At 40.8% G+C, this 20,988-nt stretch overlaps 1 protein-coding gene across 1 annotated transcript in view; it reads left to right on the top strand.

The window, feature by feature from the left end:
* The window catches only part of OTOGL (otogelin like), a gene marked incomplete at its 5' end in the record, with an annotated part of 83,841 nt that overhangs the window by 22,468 nt on the left and 40,385 nt on the right, over window positions 1–20,988 (top strand). The window contains 8 exons of the mRNA XM_083699672.1: window positions 294–418; window positions 818–1,027; window positions 2,987–3,152; window positions 4,170–4,244; window positions 5,810–5,862; window positions 7,242–7,404; window positions 9,576–9,683; window positions 10,329–10,467. Coding sequence (XP_083555798.1) covers window positions 294–418; window positions 818–1,027; window positions 2,987–3,152; window positions 4,170–4,244; window positions 5,810–5,862; window positions 7,242–7,404; window positions 9,576–9,683; window positions 10,329–10,467 — 1,039 coding nt within the window. The remainder of the gene's footprint in view (window positions 1–293; window positions 419–817; window positions 1,028–2,986; window positions 3,153–4,169; window positions 4,245–5,809; window positions 5,863–7,241; window positions 7,405–9,575; window positions 9,684–10,328; window positions 10,468–20,988) is intronic.

The following is a 20,988-nucleotide window of genomic DNA, read 5'->3' as shown; positions in this document are numbered from 1 at the left end:
ACAGGCAGCCAATGGTCAAATGTTACTTCAGTGAGGAAAAAAGAGCCCCCTATTACGTTTTCAGACATGTGAGCACCTTCTATGCTCACACTCTTCCACTTGTGCATGCCTCCCATCATTCCTGCCCTGCAGACATGCTGGCTGGAGCTGATGGGATTTGGAGTTCCACATCTGGAGGGAGTCCATTTGCCTATCCTAGGTGATGTCAGGGCAAATAGATTATTCCCAGTGACAGGCATTTTCTCTTGGCCTGTCTGGTTCTTCTGCCTAATCACTCTCATTTTCCTCCTCAGATCTCCAGCAGGAATGATCGAAGGGACCCCGCAGCTCCATGCCAACGCATGGAAGGTTTCTTCAGCGTGCCATGTGCCCGTCAACATCCCTGTGGTTGATCCTTGTAACATTAACCAACAAAATGGTGCACTTTTACTTGGGGGTTTTGATGTAGATTTATCATAATAGCTTTCTTAGATCCCAGTTCTTTTCCTGTGTCTGAACTTTATTGTCTCCTACAGATGATTTTGGGCTGTTTCTTTAATCTGCCATTTAGATTCAGAACAATCTTTCTGGTAAAGGCAAATCTCTCTCCTGTTTGTTTAAACCCCATTGATTTCAATGGCTAGCATATACACCTAGCTTCCTGGAATGGTGCTCATTAAGGTCAGTAGGATGAGGGCTGTGCATGTATATTTGCATGCATTATGTTTTGGCTAGCCTGTAATTTTGGTGTAGTGTTATCAAACTTGGCTACTTACTTTTCACAGAGTGCTTTAAATAGTATGAGTACTCCTATGAGTCAATTGTTGCTTTCCCTTAGTTGGGTATGCATCCCAGTGTGATCTCCTCAATCAAGAACTCTTTGCTCCATGTCATGTCTACATCAGCCCAGGATTATACTACCAGCGGTGCCGCTTTGATGCTTGCAAATGTGGGAGCAGCTGTTTGTGCAGTGCTCTTGCACACTATACTTACCTATGCAGCAAGCACGGAGTTACTGTTGACTTCAGATCTCATGTCTCATACTGTGGTGAGTCACTGAACTGTGAATTATTATTTTTTTTTAAATTGAAGCATTACTAGGATACATGCATTCTTCAAAACAAAACAAAACAAAAACAAAAAAAAAAAAACCCTCAGACTGCTTGCTTCCAAATCTGCCTGGATTAGTAACCCCATACTGAACATTAAGCAGATCTGGCCTGTTCTTTAATGTCTGAATTCCTCTGTTCCTTGATTAAGCCGGTAAGATGGAACAGGTACTAGCCTGGTCCTGGGGGGGGGGGGGTGTCACTGAGAATCTACCAGCCTTTCTTTAAGAAGCAAGTGATTTAACGCATCACAAAACCAGCCAGATGCATCTATATATTTAGAAGGGGGGGGGGGAACTACATGCAAGTTTGAAATGCTCTTCTACAATCTTCACCTGAAATTTAGAATCTTACTATTGGCCAATTGACCCTGACCATAATATATAGCTGGAAATAAATATACAGCATTGGCAACAGATGACAACTGCAGTGTTTGGGCCAGTTAAGGTAGGGGGAGGTAGTCACTGATGTATTAGGGTCCTGATCCACATAAGGCTTTATAGATCAAACCCAGCGCTTTGACATATTGAGCCCAGAAACTAATTGGTAGACAGGGCTGTCAGGCAAGGATTGGTGTTGTGTGCTCAGACCATCTTGTCCTGGTGAGCAACCTGGTTGCTAAATTCTGCACTAGCTGCAGTTTCCAAACTGTCTTCAAATGCAGGTTAGCAGAGCAAGTAACCTGGCCAAGGCACAGTCTGACCCCCTCCTTTGGTAATCCTCACAGAACTCTAGTCCACTGGTTGCCATTAATTTGATTTTGAATTGATTTTAAAATGAATTGATTTTAGAATGCTGTGTTACTTTTATTGTTGTTAGTCGCTCTGAGCCTGGCTTCAGCTGGGAAAGGCGGGATATAAATAAATAAATAAATTATTATTATTATTATTATTATTATTATTATTATTATTAAAGCATAGACAATAGATGTAAGGCTACTCCTGTCCAGATAGAGGTGTAGCCACCAGATGAAGGCAGTCTACACCACTGAGGCCTCCTGAGGCTCAAATGACATTGATGGCCCCAGAAGTACTCCAAGCTATGTACCTGCTCCTTTAGAGGGAATGTAACCTCATCCAGAACAGGCCTCATCCCATCCATCCAGTCTAGAGAACAGCCCACTAACAGCACCTCTTGTCTGAATTAAGCTTCAGGTTATTGGCTCTCATCCAGTGCAGTACTGAGACAATATATCAATCTAGCATCAGTCCACTGCCACACCTGCAGGTTTAAAGGAGTATTTGAGCAGTATGTCATCAGCACATTGCTGACAAACATACTCCAAAATTCTGGATAACCACATCCAATGGTTTCATGTAGATCAGGCATAAGCCAATTTGGCCCTCCAGATGTTTTGGGACCACAACTCCCATCATCCCTAGCTAACAGGACCAGTGGTCAGTGATGATGGGAGTTGTAGTCCCAAAACATCTGGAGGGCTGAGTTTGCCTATGCCTTGTTTAACAATATGAGGAATAAAATCAAACCTTGCAGAACCCCCCAACTGAAGGTTCCACTCGCTAGGAACCACCTTCTGAATACAAGCACCCAAGTAGGACTGGAACCACCACAGAGCAGTGCCAACCGAGACAGCCACTCCATATTAATGTTTATAGGAATTAAAAAACGGTCCTGTTTACCTAGGCATTTGAGAACAGAAATATATTATCAGCAGCTTTGACATTATTAGTTTTGTGGATATTCATTTGGTGTTTGTGTGTTTAAGGTTTACATTTTATTGCTTTTATTGTTTTGTTTCTGTTTTTTTGAAGGAAAGGTCAGATAAAAATCTAATAAATAATGCTAAAGAGAAAGTGGGTTTTGTTAAAGTGTAGCAGTGCATCTTGATGTCTGGGCCTGACATTCTGACATTCGAACAATACATTGTTTATCTGTAGCATTAATGTGCAGAAGTGGTATGCTGTACCACCAGTGCTCCTCTTTCTGTGAGCATTCCTGTTCCTCCCTCTCATTTTTGGATGCCTGCGATCATGATTGTGCTGAAGGATGTAATTGCCCTGATGGAAAATACTTTGAAGAATCTATCAACTTTTGTGTGCCAATGTAAGCCATTTTAAATTTATTTAATTGTATTTTTTAAAAAAGCAAACACATCCTAGTTCTAGCTTTCAGAATATTTTTCCTCATTATGGTGAAAATTGTAGACTTGAAATGGACGGACTTCCTCATCTTCTTATTATAGATTGACTGATGTAATGTGGATGACAGGCAAATCCCATCTCTGCAACTAATAGCAACCGTAACCTGGAAGAATATTGCTTCCTCAAATTCCTTGCTCAGCCAGGTTCTGAGCATGAATAAAACTTATCCCTTAATACTTGCTGAGGGCCAAAATCTATGCTATTCTGCATTCTGGCTCTGAGCACACCATACATTTAAAGCATATTCTCCACCAGCAAATCATCTTGAGCTTTATCTGAAATTTATCCCCTAAAGAGCTACAGTTCCCAGGATTCTTAAGTGGGGGGGGGGGGAGGGTTGACTGTGCTTTAAATGAATGGTGTGTACACACACAGAAGGTTCATGGTATTTTGGCAGAAAACCAAAGCACCTTTCTCTCAGCTTGGTAAAACTATAATCAAATGAGTGACAGGTTGTTACCTTCTCATGGTATGTACACTGAAATCTTTCCCCTGAGACGGGACATTTCATGTTGTTTAATCACAGGGTCTGTCACGTCTGCTCTAAAGACACATTCCTATAGTTGAACTAGTTCTTAGTTTAACAACATTTCAGTGGCTGTTAGTTTCCCAAGCATGCATGCGAGTAACATTTGACTGAACCACCAATCAGTAGTTTTATTAATGCCAATAATATTCTAGAGAACAGAAAGAAAACCTCCTTTCTCTAGAACTTAAGGATACACACACACAAAATCAAATATTATAGTTCTAGTATAATCTGAAGCAAAATTTGTACTGTTGATATTAATGAGCACGTCAGTGATGACTTCAAAGGATATGCCTATTGTAACAATTAGGATATGATGTATGAATTATGCACCACCTTCTGTTCTGTAATACTATATTATAACTGAATTCATAAGCTTTCTTTTATTAGGGTTAGTTGCCGATGCCACTATAAAGGCAGAAATTTTCAGCCTTGGGAAATTCTACCCACACCATCAGGCTCATGGTAAGAACCAACTCTAAGAGGGTTTTTTTAAAAAATAAAATAAAAAAAATTCATTCAAATTTACAGATTTGCAAGCTGACACTTGTACATATTGTTTTGGATGTGCAGTTCTCAGTACATGACCAGTTGTTGCTGGAGCTGCTTTACTTATATTTTAATTTTAATTTAATTAAATTTAAATTTAAATAGCCTTTTCCCAAATTAGTCTTGCATGCTCCTCGCCAAGTTTTCATAACTTTCTGTGTAGTAAACCTGTGATATATTAAGGAACAATATATACTATTCTATAAACTCTGAACTGCTTTACTTGTTTGATGCATTGAGGACCAATTCACATGACCTCTTCTATGTATGATGGCTGTCACTATATGGAGGCGATTGTACGAAGTGCAGAAGTAGGAATTTAGCTTATGTTTCTTGTGGAAGTGTAGACTTCATTCTCTACCCAGTTTGCGTACATGCCAATTTGGCATTGTGAGACTGCAGTATAAACACAATTAGCAGTGGGGTTTTGGAGAAATTCTCCCAGATCTTGGAGATCATTGTCTTAAGGGAGAGGATAGGCTGATCAGACTTAGGCTGCATTCACATTGAAGTTTATTCCATTTTTCAACTATAATGGAATACAGTGCAGGTTTAGCACTAATTTTTTAATACTTTGCAAACAGATTTTTCTGGATGCAAATAACATGGAAAAGAGCACTCAGCTTGCACTGTTGTTGTTGTTGCTGTTGTTGTTGTAACAAAATAAAAAAAATTCCTTCCAGTAGCACCTTAGAGACCAACTAAGTTTGTTATTGGTATGAGCTTTTGTGTGCATGCACACTTCTTCAGACTCTTCCGACTCTTCGTGACCCCATGGACCAGAGCACGCCAGGCACTCCTGTCTTCCACTGCCTCCCGCAGTTTGGTCAAACTCATGTTAGTGGCTTCGAGAACACTGTCCAACCATCTCGTCCTCTGTCGTCCGCTTCTCCTTGTGCCCTCAATCTTTCCCAGCATCAGGGTCTTTTCCAGGGAGTCTTCTCTTCTCATGAGGTGGCCAAAGTATTGGAGCCTCAGCTTCAGGATCTGTCCTTCCAGTGAGCACTCAGGGCCGATTTCCTTAAGAATGGATAGGTTTGATTTTCTTGCAGTCCATGGGACTCTCAAGAGTTTCGTCCAGCACCATAATTCAAAAGCATCAATTCTTTGGCGATCAGCCTTCTTATGGTCCAGCTCTTATTCCATTATAATTCCAGAAGCAGGTTTTATGTCATGTGAAAGCTCAACTATAATGCAGAACTTAACAGGGGGGAATGTAATGAAAATGATATAAACTGCTGTGTGAATGCAGCCTTGCATGCTTAGTATAAGAAGCAATAAGTACAAGTTGATCATTCATCTAACTCATCTATGTTATCCTCAGCTGTCAGATATTTTTGATGTTTAGAATGTCATGCTTATTGCATCTGTAAGTTATACCGCATTTAGTTGCATTATATGACTAACAATGTTATTCTGCTATATAAAACTGTATTTTTGTATTAAATTATTATGATGTGTTTTTTATGTGCACTGACTAGCCAGTGTCTAAATGGAACAATGAGATGCACAGAAGCTGCTGAAGTTCCTGCAGGTAACAAAATTCCCTTAGCTTCTTGAGCAGAAGAGTTCTCAAATGCTTTTTGGTCACTTTATCTGCTGTAGATGCATGGACTGCATGTTCTAAGAAAGGGAGTTTAATCTGAGTCTGGTTTGAATCCCTGCTCACCTGAAAGTGTTCTGCATATCCATTCTTTTTCATCCCCATTTTGTCCTAGACCAGGCTTCCTCAACCTCGGCCCTCTAGATGTTTTGAGACTACAATTCCCAGCATCCCTAACCACTGGTCCTGCTAGCTAGGAATCATGGGAGTTGTAGGCCAAAAACATCTGGAGTGTTGAAGTTGAGGAAGCCTGTCCTATATCAAAGAACATCAATAAAATTCAGAGTTTTGGACCAGGAAAAAGGGGCCCGGAATCAACTAACCTGGTGTGCTAGAGGAAGCCAACACAAAGATTTGCTTCCCCCATTTGCTCCCCACATGCATTCCCTGAAGCTCCCCCAAATCTACTCTGGAGGGTTGGGGGAACCCCTAGCACAGGGTGTGGAGGAGAAGAGGGAAGATTGTTCCATCTGGCAAGGGGAAATGCTTGCACTGACAGAACAATCACGTTAACATGTTGCTGAATTCCACCCTGTGTTTTCAAAGGAACAAGTTGTTGGATATCTGAATAGACTCACGTGAAATATTAGCTTTTGACCAGTACTTTTGAAGTTTTTGCCAGTTGGGTTTTGCTGCAATGTTAAACTTAATCCAGTGAGGGTTATGTTCAATGAGAACAAGTACAGCATATGTTAATTACTTTGGTACTCTCTATATGGATGTAACATTTCTGAAAACTCTTAACACTTGTAAGAATTAATTGCAAGTGGTTGTCAAGGAAATATAAAAAAACATTTTACTAACTTCATCAAATAAAAAGCAAAGTATAATTCATATTACTGCAACATTTAAACCTACTGTAACAATATTGTATGGTTTCACATATCCCAACTTGGCTGAGAGAGATCCATCAACAATTTAACATGTTTTGAAGAAACTGATACTGCAACATTCACATGAAAAACTTAGTTTGACACATAAGAGGGTTTTTGATCAGCACTTGAAATGAGCGCTGCTTTAAAGCTTAAGATATCAAGTGTCTGTATTCATGACTGATTTGCAAAATTCTGGCAATCCCGAATGCTTTCAGATTGTATCCATTCAGAAAATGTGCGCCAAAACGACCAAAGATTTTTAACCACTTGAAGGGTAAAGAAAGTGTTACATTTGTAGTTAGCAGAATATGTTGTTGATGAATTGTGTTGAAAGATTAGGGCATGAACCGGCAAAAATTACTTTAAAGTGTATTTGATTTCAAGGGATAGTTAAGCATATGCTGATCTCATGTAGTTTGCATTTTGAATTTGAAGCTCCCATGTGCCCTGAAGAAAAGATCTACTATGACTGCCGGTCTCATGTGCCTGGCTTGCCATCTGCTGGAGTAAACTGTGAGCTTTCCTGTGCAAACCTTGCCATGAACTTCACCTGTGCACCATCTCCACCGTGTGTGAGTGGTTGCATTTGTCCCCCTGGGTAAGTGCTTCTGAGATCTAGAGTACTGGAGAAGGAAATTGCATCTATGGATTTGATTTTTCTTTCTTTGGCTAATACTGTTGCACGTTTCTCAACTTCTCAAATGGTGAGAAGTTTCAGGGACTAGAGCTTATAGGTTTTTGTTTCCTTTAGATCAGAGAGCACTGGAACTTTATGTATTTGTTTGCACACTACCCAATTAACAATGTCTTCTGGGTAGTTAAAAACCATATAAAAGAAAACCAAGGAGAGACAGTTCAAAACCAACCACACAGTACAAATCATGGTGCCACTGCCGAAAATGCCCCTTCTCTGCTTAGCAGCCTGCATCTGAGGATCTTTGGGTCCAAGTAGGTAATTGTTGGAGAAGGTCATAACCTGGCCTGAAGCCACCCAGTGCATTAATAGTTAAAGCAAGCACTTTGTATCGGACCCTAGTGAATACTGGTAAAATATTGATCTGATCTGGTCAGAATGAGCAGTCCCATCTTGCTTTAATTTGGAACAGCTGAAGTTTCCAGGCAATTCTCAAAAGCATTCCCACATATAGCACATTACAGTAATCCAAGCAGGTGATAACAAAAGCATGGCTAATGGCAGCAACGCTATCTCTGTCCAGATCAGGGCACAGTTGGTATATCAGCTTACGCTGATAAAAGGCACTCCGCACCATTGAGGCTGCTTGTGCCTCTAGCGACAATGACGAATCTAGGGCATCCCAAACTGAAAGACTGCTCCGTTATGGGGAGTGTAAGTAGAAAACCACTCAACTGGGCAGACGAAGCACCTACTAACAGCTCTTCCATCTATCTGGATTGCATTTCAGTGTATTGGCCCTCATCCAGTTCATTACTGCACTTAGGCACTGATTCAGAACATCTGCTGCCTTCCCAGGAGCAGGTGAAAAGGAGACACACATCTGGGCATTTGCATAAGGTTGACACCTCGGGCCCATTTTATTTTCCAGTGCTGTTGTGCTCCTGTTTGAGAGAGAGCGCTTTGCCACTGGGAAACTCCCCCCCCCTCTTTAGCTGCAGAAAGAATTCACTCCCATCAGTATTTTGAAATACAGTGGTACTTCAGGTTAAGTACTTAATTCGTTCCGAAGGTCTGTACTTAACCTGAAACTGTTCTTAGCCTGAAGCACCACTTTAGCTAATGGGGCCTCCTGCTGCTGCCACGCCGCCGGAGCATGATTTCTGTTCTCATCCTGAAGCAAAGTGCTTAACCTGAAGCACTATTTCTGGGGTAGCAGAGTCTGTAACCTGAAGCATATGTAACCTGAAGCGTATGTAACCCGAGGTACCACTGTACAGCTTTCCTTCCAACTTCCAAGCTTTTAGTGATAGAATTAAATGCTGTGTGGTATGTGATTGTGCAAGGATAAATTGTGCTTATTGGGTAATGATAATAATAATCAGCGGTGATGAGTGATACAAATGAATTATTTCTTGATTGATTAAATTTATATAACACCCTTTACCTGAAGGTCACAGATTGATTTACAGCATAAAGAGGAATTTAAAAAGATGAGAGATCCAGTCACATATTTCTGGTGTCTCATTTAGTTTGGCCCTCATCTATGGCAATAAGGTGGGTGTTGAGTATATACACACTTAGAAGCATCAGAGAATGCTTCTGTCTTTTGTAATAATGCAGTAGACATAAATTAGATTATTTTGGAAATGGAATGACTCCCATCTCTAACACCAGCACAGCCCTCATACTCCCAGAAAAAGCGGACAGTGAAGAAAACAGCATGCAGGTGCAAACTCTCAGCTGCCAGCAGCGGTACGAATCTGTAGTTATTATAATATGTGTGAAAACTGTGTTGGAAGTGAGCTGAAATATATATGGCGGCACAATGCCCTGTGTATGTTTGCTGAGAAGGAAGCCCCATTTACTACCTAAGTAAGTGTGCAAAGTCCATGAATGTACATGTAGTCTTGCTTGGTAAATTTTATAGACCAGTTATTAAATATCACACCTGATAAATTATTGCAAATGCTGAAATGACTGGCAGACAAAGTTTACCATACTATTGAATGGCATGCCATTCAAACAACCACTATCTGGTATGGAACCAACCTCTTCTGACTCATGCGAAAGCATCATTGTGACTGCATATAGGTAGATTTCTCTTTTGAATTCGTGGTTTTGTTTCTTTGAAGGATGGCAGAGCATAAAGGAAAATGCTACGTGCCTGACAGTTGCCCATGTACCTGGAAAGATTGGGAATATTTGTCAGGTGAAGTGATAGCTACCCCTTGTTACAGATGGTAAGCTGTTTTTATTTCACTGCGGTTTTTAATATTATAATTATTTTTAGTGTTACGGATAAGATTATCTGACCATAGATATGCTCCCTAATTCATGTATGTTTAAAAATAACTTTTAATTTTTTTAAAAAATAAATGCAGTTGAAATATCATATAGTGTTTCAATAAGTAGATTATTTATTTAATGAAATTTATATACTACCCAACTATAATTAAATATAAGATATACATTAAAATTGTCAAATGTTTCTAAATTCCTCCATGTGATCATGCTAGAGGAGAGGGGAAGGTGGAGTGCTTGTTCTCTTCATAATTTAGCAAACACAGCCAACTGCATATTCCACGGTGCCATTAAGGGCACACATTTCCATTAATGCTGCTGACACAGACTTGTTACTGAGCTATGAAAATGTGCCATGTTTTCATGTGCTGATTTGCAGAAGAAGCCTGCGGAACAAATTTCGTTTTCTTTGGAGCAGAGACTTGTCCTTTTGTGGCCCCATGTAAATGATACAAGAAGCTATATATTCTCTGCTATAAATTCTCTCTCTAATGTTTTTTGCTTCATGACAAGAGTGTCACACTTTCATCTTCCACTCGTAAAAGCTCTCCAATCAGAACGTCTTCATTTTTCCTCCTCCGCAGTATTTGTCGACGAGGGATATTTAATTGCACATATTATCCTTGTCCTGCTGTTTGCACAGTCTATGGGGACCGGCATTATTACACCTTCGATGGACTAGAGTATGATTATGTCAGCGACTGCCAAGCTTATTTGGTAAAGGTAAGGAGGCAATTGGTAAATGCTGAAGATACACCCCTTTGCCCTGGCTTTTAACATCTGAGATGTATATTTCGAAGACCCACCTTATTTCTGTGATAGTAAGTTGTTTTTAACATTGTGTTTTAATTGTTGTAACCCATCCTGGGACCTTGGGCTGAAGGATAAGTAATTAATAATAATAGTAGTAGTAATAGAATACAGGGTCTGTTGAATTACAAAAGTTAGATATATTGTATGTGCAGCAATATATTTATATAGCCTAGAAATATCTTATGCCTTCGGCTAAGCCTATACATCAAATACAAACTAGTTTAGAATTGGTTTGCTAGCATTTCTGGGAATTCCAGCTCCAGATTACTAAATTAGAATTCTCCAACAGAGATCCCTAACACCCTCTCACACTCATAATTCCTAAAGATCCATGTCTAGATGCCCTAGCAATTTAGCAGACACAGATTTGTAGAGGCATGACCCTTATGTGTGTCTCTTTTTCTGAGATGTCAACATGAATGCTGAGAAAACATTTTTAAAAATGTTTTTCCATCCTTTACTAGGCCTATGGGTTCACTGCATTTTGGCAATTCCTTTGTTATGTGCCACAAGTGTTTCATATTAAGCCACTTATTCTACCAGGGACATTAGGAGTTCTAAAGTTCAGGAGAGAAGTTGGCATTCACAAAAACAAGATTCGTGGCACATTGCCTGCAGCCTTTTCATCCAACAAGCAAGATGACACGGGTGATGAAAACGCTGCCTGTGTAGATTCGCGATATTAGAAGTAGCCTTGTTATTTTTTAGACAGGTGCAATGCTAGCCCTACCTAGACTCCTTTTCAGACTTCGTCTCTTTTCAAAAAAAGGGATGATCTGCTGTTTCATAATAGCTAATTTGTTCTTAGGATTTGGACTGCACGAGACTGTTGAAGGATTTCTCTGGCCTTACTGGAAGTTTGCTAACCGTAGTCTAGACTAGGTATTCTCAGACTATGTCGTAAGGGACCTTTCTAGTTGACCTAGGAGTTCCTTGATGATATGGGGAGGCAAATTCTCCACACAAATGGAGGTGGCAGGACCATGTATCATATACCCATCATATAAGGCCAGAAATGAAGCAAAACTCCTACATAAACTAGTGATTATTCCATTGGCCTACTACGTGATTAGTCAAAGAGAGCCAGTGTGGAAAACCAGATAGACAGTCAACCTTCAACAAACATGCTCACCACAGTGAGTGTGACACTGCCTTCTGGAGAGCAAGATCAACAGCTAGTCTTCCTCCTAACTTTGAATCTGGAAAGTGGGCACAATGGTCCTAGCAGTTGCATGGTGATCTCAAGCATCTCACCAATTCCATATCTGGGTTTGAGGCTTCAGAGTTGTTTAGCATCTATGTGGCAAGAGCCTCAGCCACACAGCCCTACCCACTTGCTGGTCTTCCCTGCTTAGAACAGGAAAGTTAAGTGGAGAAAAGCATTGGATACTGTTACCTGAATGTCTCCCAATAGCACAAACTCTGTCATTCTGTGCTCCTTTGGGAAGCAGCGCCCAGTGGAATATTGGATGCTGCTTAACAAAGGTGTCCCTTTCCTTAGGAAAAGCAGTAGGAACTTGACAGTTTTTTGCATTGCCAATGAGACCTGCCAGAAATTGTAGTGGATGGTGTCTCAGACCAAGAAGACCTGGACTGAAATCTCTATTGAGCCATGAGACCTATTGGGTGATCCTGAGGCACTCACCATATCTAAGTCGTCGTCTTCTTCTTCTTCTTCTTCTTCTTCTTCTTCTTCTTCTTCTTCTTCTTCTTCGGCAATCACTCATAGCTGAGTAAGATTGTCTTCCATAAACACAGTTTTAATAAGTGATTGTGAAGGCCAGTTCTGGATCCACATGTCCTTCCACAGTGGGGACATAGGTTTCTGGGTGGGAGTTGATCATAGTGAAGGTTTGCCGAGCGTGCCTTCCTCTTTGCACATTTCTCCCTTGTGTTCTGAGTTTGAGTGTCTTCAAAGCCCATGACACCTTTGGTAAAGGCTGCTCTCCAATTGGAGCACTTGCAGGCCAGTGTTTCCCAGTTGTAGGTGTTTATACTACATTTTTAAAGATTTGCCTTGAGAAAGTCTTTAAACCTCGTTTTTTGACCACCAGCATTACCCTTTCCATTTTTAAGTTTGGAATAGAATACAGTGGTACCTCAGGTTACAGACATTTCGTAGAATCATAGAATCATAGAATCATAGAGTTGGAAGAGACCACAAGGGCCATCGAGTCCAACCCCCTGCCAAGCAGGAAACACCATCAGAGCACTCCTGACATATGGTTGTCAAGCCTCTGCTTAAAGACCTCCAAAGAAGGAGACTCCACCACACTCCTTGGCAGCAAATTCCACTGTCAGGAAGTTCTTCCTAATGTTTAGGTGGAATCTTCTTTCTTGTAGTTTGGATCCATTGCTCCGTGTCCACTTCTCTGGAGCAGCAGAAAACAACCTTTCTCCCTCCTCTATGTGACATCCTTTTATATATTTGAACATGGCTATCATATCACCCCTTAACCTCCTCTTCTCCAGGCTAAACATGCCCAGCTCCCTTAGCCGTTCCTCATAAGGCATTGTTTCCAGGCCTTTGACCATGTAATAATGATTGAAGCCATAAGGTCTTTCAGGTTATGTGTTTTTGGGTTGTGCACTGTGCTGAACCCGGAAGTACCGGAACGGGTTACTTCTGGGTTTCGGCGCTTGCACTTGCGCAGAAGTGATAAATCATGCTTTGCGCATGCGCAGAAGCGCCGAACTGCAACCTGCACATGTGCAGACGCGGCACTGAGGGTTGCGAACGCTGCGGGTTGCCTCCCACACGGAGTTCCGGTTGATCACGGACCGAAGATGCAAGCATGAATTTTCTCTTGGAGAGATTCTGAGCTTTAGGAGGAAAAAAGATTTACATTTTGGGTGGAAATAGCAAGGGCCTCCTTGTTCTTGAGAATGCAGGCATTGTTTTAGTTGCAGTACCTTCTCCCCTGCCAAACTGTTTCTGCTGTGGGAATAAATAACTTAGGTTTCTGGTATGAACTGGAGAGGGTTTAAGTATCAAAATGCAATATCTGAGACTTTCCACTGAGTATTATTGCTTCACTCATTGCTTAACAGTAGAAGGATGATTTCCTTAATGGCAATTTGGACCTGTATTTCTGTCTTCATTTCTCTGCTTTGTAGTTGGGGCCAATCAATTTACCTGGCAGTTGACTTGGCCACGAGCCTTTTGGTATCTGATGCACTTTGTTTAATCTGTTCGCCTTAATGGACCAGGGCATCCAGCTGTACAAAAGAGGCTTTGCATTTGTATTAAAGTTCAATAAGTCCCACCTGTGTGCATTAAGAAGATTGGGAGGTTGACAGCAAAGTGAATGTGTGTGTGTGTGTGTGTGTGTGTTTGCACATTCTGCAAACTGTGAAAACTGTCATGCCCCCTCCAACATATTCTATCAGTCAGTATCTAGCTCTGGGTCAGGGCTGGGCATGGCAGAAGCTATGTATGAGATCTGCAACATAAATTAGCATGCAGGATTAGATGGTGTGTCTGACAAGCTCTGTTTAGTTTACCGTCGTCAAAGACCTTATGGCTTCAATCATTATTACTTCAGAGTAAAGGTTACTGTGACAAAAGATTCTGAAACACATATTGGTTCCACCTCTATCTCTCTTTATCCGGCTATTTTAAAATTTTCCTTTATTAAGTAATCTTTTCAGAGAAGAAAGGCTGTTTTCACAGGATATTGGCTTTTTCAGTACAATTGTCCCTTTTGGCAGATCTTCAGATTGATGTGCCTTCATGCCGACCAACTTTTTGTAGCCAAATAGAGAATTTAAGTTCCTCTCATGCTGTGCATTTCCTTTGCACCAAATGCTCTGTAGGCACAGGAAAAATAGCCCAATAAGTGAACACTACACACACACACACACACACACACACACACACAAACAGACATACGTGTGTGTGTGTGTGTGTGTGTGTGTGTGTGTGTTTTGGTCTCTTATCACACTGTGATGACAGCCTGAGCTACTAGGAGGGCAAATGAGCTGATACTTGGAAGTTGGCCCTTGCAGGTATCTACCTCAGAGCCTGCATGAGCCACCTCGAAAAGGAGGACAACAGGAATGCAAGGTGTTGCCACGACCTGCCTGATGATGGAGGACTCTCCTCCCTTCTCCCTCTCTTTCTCCCTGGGTCCAGAAACATATTGGTAGTCCTGGATTGCTAGCTCTGTTTCAGTGCTAAGGGCTTACCTCTAATTGGGACATAGATCAATTTCTGGCTAGTTTAGTGTGGTATATAGCAGGAGTGAAGAGAACATTGGAAACTGGTGACAAAGGAAGACTTACCAGTTGAAGATAGCAAGCACCTGATGATGTGTCCATGAAAGCTAAGGTCATAAGGTCCTTAAAGTAGAAAAGACTTGTTTTTGCTGCAACAGAGACTAACACAGCTATCCTCAAAATATATAAGAACTTGTAACAAATACATATTTTGCATGCAGTCCTCCTAAAATGGCTGGGTTGACTTGATGGTCTATTCATTTGGTGATTGAATTTATCATAGGTATACTTTCTTCTTCCCATTGGTCTGCTCTTTCCAGTTTTTCCACTTCTTCAACCTTTCTTCAGTAGGCAGAAGATCCAATTACAATTGGCACTGAATTTACGTTCTTCTGACTGAATCTACTCCAGATAAGCAATTTCAGCTTCATTTACCTTTTATAAACCTGGCTCCTTCAGACCAGTAAATGCTCTCAAGTTTTGTTCTTCAGTGCTTCTTTTAAATTGTGCAGATTAGCAGGAAGAGCTATCCTCAGAAATGGCAGAAGAAGAAGGGAGATCTATGATGATGCAATACAATCATTGTAGCTTCTTTTGAAAGGGGTCCAGTCATTCAGCAGTGACAACAGGGCCTGGAGAAAGGAGCTTGTTTGTAACAGACTCCATCACTAAGGAGGAGAGCTGAGTAATGTGACCAATTTTCTGGGTGTTTAAAAGTTTCAACTCTTCCTTTTAACAACACTAGAGAGGTCTGTGTTAACTGTGCTGAACCCGGAAGTATTGTTTCTTTATTATACTGTATTGTTTCTTTATTATACTGTAATTGTTTCTTTATTATACTGTATTTGTTTCTTTATTATACTGTTTCTTTATTATACTGTAACCAGGTGTTATATTTGTCTGATGCCCTATGTCCACTTATTCCCCTACAAAGAGGCACTTCTGGAACAAATCTAGACTTTTTTATTTAATTACGCTCCTTGAGAGTTTTTAAGCTTTATCTACATACTCAGGCAAACACACTTTACAGAGAACCTGAAAACCTTATTCAATACAGTAGTAAAGATAAAGGGACCCCTGACCATTAGGTCCAGTCGTGACCAACCCTAGGGTTGCGGCGCTCATCTCGCTTTATTGGCTGAGGGAGCCAGCGTACAGCTTCTGGGTCATGTGGCCAGCATGACTAAGCCGCTTCTGGCAAACCAGAGCAGCGCACGGAAACACCGTTTACCTTCCCGCCGGAGCGGTACCTATTTATCTACTTGCACTTTGATGTGCTTTCAAACTGCTAGGTTGGCAAGAGCAGGGATGGAGCAACGGGAGCTCACCCTGTTGCGGGGATTCGAACCGCTGACCTTCTGATCGGCAAGTCACAACCCACAGCGCCACCTGTGTCCCTATTCAATACAGTACTGTAGTCTTATTTAAACCTCAGGATATTTAAACAGCAACAATCTCCCAGTCCCTTCTCAAATTTTTACTTTCACCTCAGGAAATCAAATCAGGTTGCCCTGCCTAACTAACCCATAAACTCTTTCAAAGCAGGCCCCTTTCTCCCCAGGCCCCGAACTAAATAAAAGGCAATCCCTCTCCAATGGACAATTTACCATTTGGATTTTTTGTTGCACCAGCCACTCATGTCTCAGGATAAACTATTTCTACCCAGGGATGCTTTGTAGGGACATGGAAGACAGCTTTCTTAGTGGTTACTCCCAGATTCTGGAACTCCCTCCCTAGAGAAGCTGGACTGGCTTCTGCCCAAGCTTTTTGACACTTTTATTATGAATAGATATTGAGAAATAATTCCTAAACATCTACTAAACTTCACCAGTTGGTTAGCTGGTCAATAGTGCATGTATAGCCACTCTGTTCCACTTCTTATCAGAATCAGTATCCACTCTTCTGATTGTTGCAAAGTTTTGCAGTGGAGCCTAGGAAGTATCTTGCCTGGGAATCATGCTACAAGTAACAGTATTTTGCTGCTGCAACAACCTTAATGTGTGATCATATACAGTCGTACCTTGGAAGCCAAATGCCTTGGCACTCAAACAGCTTCCTGCAGCCAATCAGAAGCTGCACCTTGGTTTCTGAATGTTTTGGAAGTCAAATTGACTTCTGAAACGGATTCCGTTCAGCTTCCAAGGTACAACTGTACATGTTTTGCTTTGCACTGCAGGCCATCCAATTGTCCAGTAAATTGCTATATTCTTTTATGGAAGGACAAGAAACGTCCGTGCTACTTTACTGCTTGGATGTTTAGCTATGGTTACACTCTATGCATCACGCACCCAGTATATCTCTGTGTTAATGTTCAATGAGTATTTCACTTGGTGTTTCTTGGCGTTTTAAGCTTTCGCCACATTTAACTTTGGCTTTGGTTTCTCTTCGGCAGCAGCTTAAACCCTGTCCAGTTTCTGAAGACTTTGACCTTGCCCTATTCGCAGCACATAGCATCGCTTATAATTAAAGGAATTCTGTTTTGTCTTCAGCTTGAGAAAAATGTAATACAGGAAAAGCATGTGCTGGTGTTGCCGGTTCTGCTAGTCAGATGTGGCAGAAGAGATATTTTCAGAGCAGTAAAAATGAACCCAGAGCATGCAGCCAAAATGGGGATGTATACCTACACATGGGGCTTTCTTTTGCCATATTCACTGTGGCTTTTAAGTTCCACATTTGAGTCTTGGATTTAATTGTCTGTTAGCTAACTCAGGAATCCACACTGATTTCAGTGGAACTTTTCCCCAAGCAAATGCATTTAGATCGATAGGCTCTTGTCTGACATTACTGGAATGGAACTTGTTTGTACAGAGATTTATAAAAATAGATCTGTACCATCCTAATTAAAAAAAAAGTATATAACAGATTTCAGGTCATTTGCAAGCACAGTAATAATTCCTCTTTTCTTTTCCCTGCTCCATTTTTTTTTCTCATTTCCATTCTACATGAGACCAAAAGGGGGGAAAAATCATGAAAACAGAAAAAAGCAACACTTCATGAATGTGTGTATAGACATGAAACAGAAATAGAGCACAGGGTATGCTTCTTAATGTAAGATGATCTCATATAGGTGACTTTGCAAAGGCATGAAAAATGCCAAGATCTTCACCTGTTGTGCTACATGGATAGCAACAGTGGGACATTGCTAGGGATTATATCACTTGGTAATGGATACTCGAGCCTTCTCAAACCTTAATCTTGGGACTATCATGTTTTTAATTAGGAAAGGATTGCTGCAATGTAACCCAGTAAAATGCCAAATCTGATACTCAGTGGCGCAAAACCGAATAAATGACACAAAAGAGAACTGTTCATAGCAGTAGTTCTATTCTTCAAAAACTACATTAATTGTCTTTCCACATTACATCATTAGTAAGAGTTTTTATTGAAATCAAAGAGCAGCTTTAGGTCTTTTATTAGTTGTCTCATTCAACACACCCATCCTTTTTAAAAACACTTTTATAGGAGTCATTGAATGTCCATTTTATCCTATTTATTGAATGAGAATGCTGCAGAAATCTTTTGTAGAGAAGAAGAAAGACAAAACAGCTTGAATACACTGCTAAGAACTCTGTTCATACCATGGTTGTTTATAGAAAGTCCTCTTTGTATACCATAATTATTTTAGGAGCTCTTTGCACAGCTTGTCATCTGCAATGGCAAGAAAAATAACTAAATAATTATGGGTTGTTTTTTACTTGCCTTTCTTTCATTTTGAGGAAAGTGGCCAAATAAACAACCACATAGTCAAAATCTTGTTATTTGCTGTAATCATACCCAGCAGGTGACGAGTAATCAATTGATAAATTGCAGCAGACTTTAAAATAATAATTAAAAACATCACAATAAAATGTGTGAAATTGCAACAGAAGGATAGTACAACACAGCCACGAGCTGTTTCTCTGGACAGTCTCCAGAGACCCTTCTGAGTCTCTTCATCAAGGGAAACAATAAGTTTATTATGAAGCAGGTGGCAAAATACCTGAATTTTATCATAGACCTGAAGTGATTTTTAGTGTGCAGCTTGTCTTTTTAAGGAATTGCATTTTCTCATATTGGTTGGTTAACCAGTAATCTTTGTGGCATGCAATTGTCTCCAGTAAGTATCTTTCTGTGAACTATATTTCTGTAAGATGCATGTGTAAGCAGATCTGGTAACTTATTTAATATCTCTTTGCCTTATCTGGCACCACAGTATCTTCCGCTGCCCTAAATTGTGTCAGTAGCGGCACCACAGTGATATTGGCACAGTACTCTCTTCCCCAACATCCTTCCAGCTCCCAGGGCACATAGTTATTTTATATGAAGTACTTCATCCTATATACATACCCTCTGCAACTGTCCCAGAAAAACTGAGACGTATGATTTTTTTCTCATGAGAGGGCAACAGCCATTTGGGGAGCCATGAACTTGCATGATTTTGCATCACAATTTCCACCCAAAAAATGTTTTGGAGGGGCATGATCTTGTGTGGCACCCCAGTCCACACACTTAGGGGCACTGTGCCCCCCAAAAGCACTTTTTTCAGGGGGAAATCATAGCACGGAAACACACAAGATCACAGTGCCCAAAATGGCTGTTGTCCTCTTGTGAGAAAAAACAGAAAGATAGCGTCCTGGTTTTTGCCTTCGATGTGTTGGAGACTAGGTGTCTGTTCTGACTCCACTGCCAGTCATTCCAAAGGGTTCAGCATGATGAAGGAGATGGGGGTGGGTGGAATTTCTTTCTCTCTACACTCTCTTCCATCATTCAAGAGACAAAAGGGGACATAGTGCTTAGTCAGAATTAGTATGCACTAAATGAAAATAATTCATTTTTGGTTGTAGAAGAAATGAAATATTGGATGGATCCCTTTTGTACTATTGCCAGTTTTGTCCTCAGTTTTTTTCAATGGCTGCAATTGCAGGTCTAGCTGCTTGTTTGCAGGTCTAGCTGTTTGTTTCATATTCTAATTCTGAATTTTGTAGCCAGCTTGGGTGTTCGGGTGTGTGATATATATATATATATAGAGAGAGAGAGAGAGAGAGAGAGAAAGATTATGATTAAAATATGACTCATTAGATTGTGAAAGCCCTTGGGTGATTTCCAGTGTTAGTCATATTCAAAGTAGCCCCATTGATTTCAGTGGGTCTACTCTAAGCATGCCTTAGCTGGATATCACTCATTATTAAGCTAAGATTTGGGGTATACCTGTAATAGTTTATTGGCTGATGTAACAGGAAACTCATTTTAGTTTACCTTCAGATTCAAAATAGTGACACTTAGTTCTTCTGATAGTCTACTTTTTTCCATCTGAAGGGTATAAAGTTCATTCTTTAGTCAACTTATGATATACTGTTTTCTGCAAATGCAGGCCCGTTGCTTAGTTTTTGGTTGCTTGCCCAGATTTCTGTCCCTGTTTCTCCATTGCTTAGCAACACCCCACTATCCCAAAGAAGTTGATACCAAGTAAGAACAGGCTTGTTTTGGTAATTTAATGGGAAGACAGAAGCAAGGCTTAGGGGTGGGGGTGGGGGAGCATTTTGTTTTTGTTTTCTATCAGTGTAAGTTGACTTCACATGGCAGACCAATGTACTTCCCGTCTTTGTGTATTACCTTAAAAGGTAAATGTAGCTGTGCTCCAGAAAGTGGTTATGCAAAGATGGGTTTTTAAAATTGAATTTCATTTACTTAAAGCGTTTTTACTGTGCTCTTCAGCCAAACACACATACACACACACACAGAGAGAGAGAGAGAGAGAGAGAGGCTCTGCCTATTGGCTTTCAGTCTAAAGGATAGGATAAAAAGTAAAAAGGGATGGGGAGGGAGGAGAAACAAAGTAAACTCAGCCACAGGTTCTGAAAATTATACTTCTTATAGTAAATAGCCAGGATGGAAATGGGATGATGGAATAACCAATGCTAGATGATAGAAGAAAAAGTGATTAAGGCAGTTCTCTCCAAAGAGCTGATAGAATAGCTCTGATTTCCCTCTTCTGCAGCCTGATGGGAATATGCTTATTCCTCTCTATATAGTGGGACGTGGGTGGCACTGTGGGTTAAACCACAGAGCCTAGGACTTGCTGATCAGAAGGTCGGCGGTTTGAATCCCCGTGATGGGGTGAGCTCCCGTTGCTTGGTCCCTGCTCCTGCCAACCTAGCAGTTCAAAAGCACATCAAAGTGCAAGTAGATAACCAGGTACCGCTCCAGCGGGAAGGTAAACGGCATTTCTGTGTG

This window comes from Podarcis gaigeae (assembly GCF_964106915.1).
Source record: "Podarcis gaigeae genome assembly, chromosome: 10".
Lineage (NCBI taxonomy): Eukaryota > Metazoa > Chordata > Lepidosauria > Squamata > Lacertidae > Podarcis > Podarcis gaigeae.
Note: the sequence above shows the minus strand (reverse complement) of the source record. Positions and strands in the feature narration are given on the sequence as shown.